This window comes from Egretta garzetta, unplaced genomic scaffold, assembly GCF_000687185.1.
Source record: "Egretta garzetta isolate BGI_Z169 unplaced genomic scaffold, ASM68718v1 scaffold256, whole genome shotgun sequence".
In the NCBI taxonomy this organism is placed as follows: Eukaryota; Metazoa; Chordata; class Aves; order Pelecaniformes; family Ardeidae; genus Egretta; species Egretta garzetta.
Genome location: NW_009260073.1, coordinates 2,344,018 through 2,353,153, shown reverse-complemented (window position 1 = coordinate 2,353,153; position 9,136 = coordinate 2,344,018). Strand labels below are relative to the sequence as shown.

Genomic DNA, 9,136 nt, shown 5'->3' with positions numbered 1-9,136 from the left:
GTCTCGTGAGTGGTCTCATATACGGTCGGCAGACCCGAGAGCTGTTTTCAGCCACCAAGGGTTTTTGTTCCTTCTGCTTACCTTTTTTTTTTTTTTTTTCTTCTTTAAAATAACATCTTTTCTCTGCTTGTCTTGTATCGAATGTAAGGCAAATAATCATCGAAATTAATCGAAGTAGATTAAAATGCGATGTGATTTCTGTGTGATAAAAATCGTTTTGAATAGCTGGGTAGATCGGTAGGCTGGCTAACAGGGCCATCTGCTGGCAGATATACTCTAACAAGGTAACTGTGAATTTCGCTGGGGGCGGTTAATGGCTTGATAATTTCTGGGAGAGGTTAATGGCTTGATTCTAACTTCCAAACACCCATGACTCTTCTTAAATTATCTTTGTAAGCTGCTTTGTACTTTATATTAATTCCTGACTTTGTAGCAGAACTTCTTACTGTAAAAACAGAGAACTGCTTAACTATAAATTTAAGCTCCATTCAAATATTAAATGGGATCTTTGATCTGGGAGTAGTGTTGTCATAGATTTTGCCACAATTTATATTCTCAGGAAGCATGGGTTTGTAGATGAATCTCTCAGATCAATGAACAATGATTAATGTTAATACTCTTCACACAAAATATCTACATTAGGGACATTTTGATTAAAATTACAGATCAGATTTCTTGTGAACAAACATAAAGAAGCCAAATGGTCTGGCGTACTAAGATTGTGAAATTTCTTGTATTTTCATATGGAAAGGGATTTTGAATGTATATTAGTTTTATTTTTACAAGCACTGTGTAATCAATGCAGCATCTCAAACATAACAAGCGTGTTCTTGTATATGTGTGCTCACGTTTGCCTGTCTGTATGTCCAATATGTGGCAACTGTTGGATGTATTTGATGACTGGATATATGATAGATCATAACTGTCAGGTTATGATCTATCCCTTTGCAAGTCTATAATGAATAACATATGGAATATATGGGTGTATAAGAATAAATTGAGTAAATAACACATAAGCATGCTTCCTGGTTTTATCCTCTGAGGACCTGCAGTTTCCCTTCAAGAAGATGTTATTACAACAAAGGTGCAGGGTTCTTTAATATACATGATGTGTATATATATATATCAGACGTAATACACATTATGCAGAATAAAGTACCTCAGTCCGCATTACTTGGCAGATACGTATTGCTGGTGTAACAGGTCAAAAGATTGTCTCAGTGGCAAAGCAAGCACAGCCTTGGTTCCAGTAGTGTTTATAGTAGCATGTTTAAAGCAGTACCCCTGTCACTCTTGTAATTACAGTAAGAGAGGCGAAGCAGTAGCTGCTTGCTGGCATAATGGCAATGTACTGTAGACTGAAGGTATCCCCTGAGAATGCACTGATCTGACCGTATCCAAAAATCTTTCATCTTTCATCGCTGTTTTTTATTGTCTCTAACAGCATATGCTGCCTTCCCACAGAAAAAGCAGGTTATTACATACTGCCTATGGGCTGCTCTGACCTTTTTGACTTCTAAACTGTTTTCTACTTTTTTCCCTTTTGACAATTCAGCAAATGAAGTGACGGAGATGGATTTCATTACAGGTGCTTTGACTGAAATTATTTATTGCTTACCTATTTAGTCTGGCCATAAATGTCATTGATTTATAGACCCCAAGAAAGCACAAACATTAGCCAGTGAGTGCCAGGAGTGCTACTGTATAGAAATTGTGTGTATGGAGGGATCAGCTTCCTTCTAGCCAAAAGACTACACAAGAGTAAAGCAATAGTATTTTGTGTGGATCAGAACTATTCTAGACTGGTTCTTTTTGCTGATAGTTCATTCTATATTTTCACCTTTCTATTTTAGTGACTGTTTTCTGTTATCTGTTCTAGAAGGATGGCAAAATGGACTGCAGGATATCAGGAAGGACGGATTGGGCTATGGAAAGGAGGAAGTCATCTCCTCTTGTCCGTGAGAAACTTGTAAGAAAATGCCTGTGGTACTAGGAAACTAACTTGGCAACATGAGTAATATAGACAGAGCTAATGAAGTTTTTACTGTCGCAGTAGATGGGAGGCCAGGTGTGGTATTGTTTCATATTTCTCTCCTGTAAGTCTTTTGGCTAAATGCAAGGGCTGTCCGGTAACCCTGTAATTCTTTGTAAAGTCTTGTCAAGCTCATCTGGGAAAACTTGTACTGTATTGGCAAATGGCATTTTACTGCGGAGTCCAGTTTTGCTCTGGATTTTACTGTGCTGAGTGCTGGTCTCAGACTTGTCTACACCAGTGGAAGTCCTTGTCTGCACAGCGATATTGGGCTACTGCAAATGTTGCCTGTGTTGTCTGACTTTGGTGTGGCTGCATCTCTTCCACGTGGAAAGTTCGCGAAAACATTTTTTTATCAGCACGGCTGTGGTTTTTTTCTTCTGTGTGGCATATTGGGTGTGTGATGCACAGTGTGACTATACCAATTAAAGTACTGAAGCAGATCACTTTTTTTATAAGGGTCCACAGATTCCACAGAACTGGTTCTGAGCAAGCTATCGCTCAACATAGGAGCTGTAAAATGTGGCCCACCAAAGAAATGTGAAAGGGTTCTTCATAAATTGGTCAAAATCTTACATTTGTAGTAAAAGATATAATGGAATATAGTTTTCCTACTGATATCCCATCCGTTTGTCTTCTCCCTCAGCATTAGCTTCACAGCAGGCAGCTCTCAGGTTACTGGGAGAGGGAGGGTTCCTCTGAGCCCCAGGCGGTGGCAGGGACAAGGACCATCGATCGCTCTAGGACTCCGACAGCTGCTGAGGGAGGACTGAGTTGCTTCTAGCAGCTCCTTGGTGCCTCAGTGTCTTTATGTTGCTGTGCAACTTGATGTTTTTTGTTTGTCTGCTGGTTTTGGATGGTGATAAACGGTTTTGTGCCCTTGAGTGAACAGTTTTACTTAAGGTCCGGAAATGAAGAGAAATAGCCTGTCCTCATTTTCAGTCTGTCTCTGGTTGCTGTTTACAGCAGTGATGCTTCAAGGTGAGAATACTGCTTGATAGCTAAATGTTGCACTGAGGTTTATTTTACTCAGATAAGAGCCGCTGTCCTGATGTGCCTTACACAGTTGAGCTCCAGAAGCCTTTCATCTGTTTCGTTTTACTTTGTCGCGCTGATGCATAGACAAAATGAATGATCGTGTACAGCCAGAACTTAAATGCTCTTGGTGAAGCTTTGATTTATTAGGATTTCTTTTTAATTGGGAAGGTTTGCTTTGAACTCTTATTAGTCCAGGAAGTCACTGTGAGTTACCAGAGTGATGTCTCTAAAGCACTTGCTTCCTGCATAGTGCCAGCTGGCATTTGCGCAAGTCTTGAGTGTTACTGTCCTTGCCCTTTGCTTGCGGATACCTGTGAATCTATCTAAAGGTAATACAGAGACTGGCTACAGAAACTGTGATGCTCAAAGCAGTGTGGAACAGTAAAAGTGTCGTTTAAAACCAAAAATTTCAGTGAATTATCCGTAGTGACTAAGTCTGGATAGCAAGAAGCACCTCCAAATACATGGTTTGGAAAAGGTGTTAGTGCAAGGATGTGTTCATACATCATACAGTTGCCAATTTTGTGAAGAAAAGCGGCTCAGACTTTTTCCAGGTGGTAGTTAAAAAAGAAGAGAGTAAATTCTGAAAATAGCATGAATCTATCGGTGCTGCATTCAGGGAGATACCACAAGTCATTAGCCTGGGAGCAGGTTTGACTTCAGACTTTGCTTCTAATTTTAGCTTGGCAGATGTGTGGCTATAAGTCAATAATCTCTATGCCTATGAAAGACATCAGTAAAATTAAGGTAATGATATTTACCTTCAAAAAAGGCAGGACTCTCTGGATGCAGAGGTTTTTTTCAGTGGGCATGGAAAGCTAGAGTTAGCTATTCATTCACTACAGGTGAATGCTGTCCTTATTTAATAGCATCATCAGGTATACTTCTCTTTCTGCACTGAGTGATATTCTACAGTATGTGAATGGTATAGTTACAGCAAATACTCCTTGATGTTGTAGAAAGAGCTGATACTGCTCAGTGCTTAATCTGATGTACTGAACAAATCTATGTTATCTAGCTGTAGCATCAGCCAAAGGAAAATATGCTCACATGCTGTTTAATGAACTGTTTGAAGACTACTCAAATGCTCTAAGACCAGTGGAAGACACGGATAAAGTACTGAATGTCACCCTTCAGATCACATTGTCCCAAATTAAAGACATGGTAAGAGTACAGTTCTGTTTTTCTAAAGATGTGCAGAAAAGTACTAGATGTAAAACCTTTGCCTGGAAAATCAGCTTGCACTTTGTTGTGACAACTTCCTCACGAGGGTCATGTTCTCCAGTTCTTCATCTGATTGCAACACTAAGACTTCCATTATAAGTCTGCATGCTTACAGCTGCTGAATTGTTAAGACTTATTTTGTAGTTAAGTGTTGGTATCACACCCTCTAGGTAACTTTTACTGAGTTTTAAATAGAGAGAGCAAATACTTTTTCTAAGATGCAGTTAATTTCAACATAAACTCCCTATTTTAGCCTTCAGTAACTTTTTAATAAATTTGGTTCAGCCAGATATACTTCTAAGGCAAAAGAAAATGTGTCTGGAAGGAGAACGGAAAATCACTTTTGTGACTTTTGAATTATAAATTGAAGGCCTCACCAAGCTTTCAGAGAATTTGTTAGACTCAATCTGTTAGCTGTTTGGTGTTCTGAAGCTCGCAAAAAGAAATTCTTAAGATATTGGGAGCCTTAGACAACTATGATTAAACCTAGGGAAGGTACAGGGGGAAGAAGGTTTGGACAAGAGAAAGTCCAAATAAATAAGCTCCCTGTACAGTGTATGGGCATATGTACCATCTGAGAAGTACTTTTGTGGCCTGTCAGCATTCTGGCTTGTTTTGGGCACTACTTTAAAGCTATACAACTAACGCTCTCTGCATCTAAGATGTGATTTTGTCACCTTCAGCTAGAAATATTTCTACATTTTTATGCAGGATGAAAGGAACCAAATTTTGTCAGCTTACTTATGGATTCGACAAAGCTGGTATGATGCATACCTCAAATGGGACAAAGATAAATATGATGGGTTGGATTCTATCAGGATTCCAAGCAATTTGGTTTGGAGGCCAGATATTGTCCTATATAACAAGTGAGTGTGACTGGAGAAAATCAGCTTGAATATTTGTCTGAGGGAGGGAGGGGGTTGGAGGAGGAATTGACCCACAGTGTCTGAACTTTCATCACTTCAAGCTTACCTTAGCAAGGGCTTTGTTTGTTGTCTTAACATTTGTTGTTGATCATCTAAATATTTTGCAATAAAGCCATAGACAGGATTTGGCCATTGATTATGCTACACAGCAAAGCTGTTCTGAATTTCTCTGCACTGTGAATTGAATATCCTGGCAGTCAGAAGTGCTTTCTGCTGAGGCTGCTGAAGAGGTCTGGACAATTGTGTACCCACAAAAAGGTGGTACACAAGGGCTGCACACCTCTCTGCTCTCCCAGGCCAGTAGTGACCACCAGATTATTTTCATCTTTGAATGGATTCTTATCCTGCTGTATCCTGTCTGAGGTCAAATTTGAAGAAGCTATGGCCAACAAATACAACATAATTTAGCAGCACTGACATTTGGCCTTAATGGGCACTGGTATCTCTACATACTAGTTAATAGTAAGTTTCTAATAAAATTCAGTATAAATAACTAATATGATTTCAGAAGCATGCTTTCAATGGTGTGAAGTGAGGCACTTCCCTCCCTCCCCTTCCCTGGCCCTCACATTAAGTTGTTGCCTATTGATCTTGACTGTCACTTTTCTGTCTTTTAGGGCCGATGATGACTTTTCAGAACCAGTGAATACTAATGTTGTGTTGAGATATGATGGGAAAATCACTTGGGATGCACCTGCTATCACAAAGAGCTCATGTGTAGTGGATGTATCTTATTTTCCTTTTGACAGCCAGCAGTGCAACCTTACGTTTGGGTCCTGGACCTATAATGGCAATCAGGTAGACATCATCAATTCTCTTGATAGTGGTGACCTCTCTGACTTTGTAGAAGATGTGGAATGGGAGATTCATGGTATGCCAGCGGTCAAGAACGTCATCACTTACGGCTGCTGCTCTGAGCCCTATCCAGATGTGACCTTCACACTGATTTTGAAAAGGAAGTCTTCATTCTACATATTTAATCTATTGCTGCCTTGCATTTTGATCTCTTTTCTGGCCCCACTGGGATTCTATCTTCCTGCAGACTCTGGGGAAAAAGTGTCTCTTGGTGTTACAGTTCTTCTTGCTCTGACCGTGTTCCAGCTGATGGTTGCAGAGATCATGCCTCCCTCTGAAAATGTGCCTTTGATAGGTGAGCTTTCCACGCTTTGTCTTTAAACATGGCTTATTAATAGCATGGATTATGTCAGGGAGACCATATGCAACCTGTGGCTTCTGGGAAGGTAAACGTGTTGCATTTTTAAGACATAGTGAAATACTTAAAATGTGCGTGGAATTTGTACCGGTATGCTGAAGCCCTTCAAAGTTAGTGTTTATTTTAAATTGTATATTAGCTAGCTATTTTGTATTTATTAAATATAGCTAGACATTTAGAATTATTTTATCACATTGTAATAAAGCTAGTAATGGAAAACAATTTTAGAACCAGAGTACAAAGTGTAAGCACGAGTTGTACGTTCAAGGTCAGACTGTTTCAAGACACGTTTCTGTCAGATCCAGGTGGTTGGATGGCCTGGCTGGGACACTCAGGGTTGACTTAATATCCGACAATTGTTGCATTGAATTGTAATGCCTGGCAATCCATTATGCTGAATTATAATCTACATCTGAGAGTTCAGAAGATCTGATGTGTAGTGAGAAGGGTGGTGTTCAGCACTGTCCTGTCTGCCTTCTGCCAGGACCCTCCTGCCCCTGGCTGATCCCGCCCTGGTGGGATTTCTGGAGGACTAGGGACACAGTTGCTCCGCACTGGCTTCCAGCTTCATTAAGATAATTCAGATCTTGTTATTTTTATTCTCATTATTACTGTTTATATGACAAAACACTGGCCAATGAATAGGAAAGTTGAATGCATTTCCCACACCAGCAGCAACTATTTCTGCCTAGAATATGGGCAGGTACTGGAGTACCTTCCCTGCCCTCCTACCACGCTGTCTAAATTAACGAGCCAGGACCTAACCACAGTCTGCTTTCTCTATTCTCTCACTCTCCCTCACCATACTTTCCAACCCCTTTGAAAACTGGGATCACATCACACTTATCTGTGATGCATCCTACATCATCGATGCCAGCCCTTGCTTTTCCTGCAGAGGCTGCACAGCAGCCCAGCAGGGCTGGGAGCTGCCTCTTTGCATTGGCACAAGCCACAGTAGGTTAGCTGGTCAGCTGTCCACTTCAGTCCTGAAAAGCAGCAGCTGAGGGGCACAGCTTGCATTTGCTGTACTTGCTATCTATTCCTGGCCAGAATGAGCTTCCTCCTTGTTTGGACTAGCTATGCTAAAATTTGTACAGCCTGAAGGAAATCCAGGCAGCAAATCTCAGCAGGCAACAGAACCACTTTTCAGCTCTGAGCCTGGCCTCTTAGCTGTCGGTGCAGTAGTTGTGGACACCAGCAAAGTCTGGATATTCACTGGCCTGTGTGAATGGGAAAACATCCATCTGCTGGTGTGGGGTGTGTCAATAGTTCCAACAAGACATTATCACCACTTTTGTTAATACATCAGGAAGTGGGATTTTTAATGTGCCACATGAAGCCATTGACATTGGAATTTTACAGGCACTAGGAAAAGAGCAAGGCTCCTGAACATTTTTAAGCTGTTTTCTGAATGGGTGTATTTTGAGAAATCAGAGGGTTTGGCTTGCAATTTACCATGCTAATACAATAGGCACTTACCCATCTGATAAAGGCATGCCACTAACAAGTGGGAGATTTTACTTTAATGGCTGTAATCTTTGTTTTTAAAACGGTAAATTAAGGGTGATCTAAGTGTAGAGTATCAGGGTGATTTAAAAACTGGTTTCACTTGCACTTATGGTTAGCACTATGTTGTCACATTGTTATTTCTGCATTGAATTTTCTTATTAGGGTAGCATCTTCAATATGTTTTTATTTTGTGTTCCAGGAAAGTATTACATAGCAACTATGACGATGATCACAGCTTCCACTGCATTGACAATAATTATAATGAATCTCCATCACTGCGGCTCAGAAGCTAAGCCTGTTCCACAATGGGCCAGAGTGGTTATTTTGGACTACATGTCAAAAATCTTTTTTGTTTATGATGTGGGTGAAAATTGCACAAGTCCAAAAAGAGAGAAGGAAGAAGAACGTAAGTTAGAGGGAGATGATGGGTGTCAGAGGAGGCACAAAGAGGTAAGGAGTCACCTTTCCAGTAGGAATGATGACTGTGATCTCAAGGAGAAGCTCAATGGAAATTTGAATAAAAGCTATGGAGTTCATGGTGAAGATGTTAGGGAGACTGTTAATTGCTGTTCCTGTTACAAAATGCTGATTAAAAACATTGAGTATATTGCTAATTGTGTTCGAGACCATAAAGCAAACCGGGCCAAAGGAATTGAATGGAAAAAGGTTGCAAAAGTGATGGACAGGTTTTTCATGTGGATTTTCTTTATCATGGTGTTTTTTATGAGCGTGCTGATCATTGGGAAAGCAGCTTAACTGAAGGTGAACGCGTTCCTTTTGTAAATCTGCATATACTGGGTTAGCTTGTTTCAGTGGAGCTCTGGGACAGGGGTGCTTTTGGGATCTTTGTCTTGCATTCTGTAACAATAAAGAAATTGATTCTGTAGGCTGTGACAGCGTGTTGAGACATTGCCCAGCTGAGGCTTTGTTAGTGACTGTCCTTGCTATTTAGTGTGGGATCGAAACCCTGATGAGGCTGCTGGGTAAGCACTCTGTGCTCCATGGTGATGGGTGGTGGCTGCGGCTTCAGGCTGAATGGGGTGGAGCAGACAGCCTAGCCAGGAGCACTGTATTCACAGGGCTGCATCTCCACACCTTGTAACTCGACCAGCCCTTTCTCTCCACCAGAAAAACAAAAAAAGTGTATTTGTGACATGGTGGCAGTTCCTGGATATCATCCCTTCATGGCATTGC

At 40.8% G+C, this 9,136-nt stretch overlaps 1 protein-coding gene across 1 annotated transcript; it reads left to right on the top strand.

The window, feature by feature from the left end:
• The first annotated feature begins 2,943 nt into the window (after positions 1 to 2,943).
• On the top strand, positions 2,944 to 8,698 carry CHRNA9 (cholinergic receptor nicotinic alpha 9 subunit). The gene is made up of 5 exons (XM_009641258.1): positions 2,944 to 3,013; positions 4,089 to 4,234; positions 5,006 to 5,160; positions 5,838 to 6,370; positions 8,142 to 8,698. The coding sequence occupies exons 1-5, from the start codon at positions 2,944 to 2,946 to the stop codon at positions 8,696 to 8,698; spliced, it is 1,461 nt and encodes a 486-aa protein (XP_009639553.1).
• Positions 8,699 to 9,136: the final 438 nt, after the last annotated feature.

What these genes read in the sequence shown, in the direction of transcription:
- CHRNA9 (XM_009641258.1), top strand. Translation starts at nt 2,944, where the DNA reads ATGAAGAGAAATAGCCTGTCCTCATTTTCAGTCTGTCTCTGGTTGCTG. An exon ending in TACAGCAGTGATGCTTCAAG is followed by an intron (nt 3,014 to 4,088) that starts GTGAGAATACTG and finishes TATGTTATCTAG; the next exon opens with CTGTAGCATCAGCCAAAGGA. An exon ending in TGAAAATGTGCCTTTGATAG is followed by an intron (nt 6,371 to 8,141) that starts GTGAGCTTTCCA and finishes TTTGTGTTCCAG; the next exon opens with GAAAGTATTACATAGCAACT.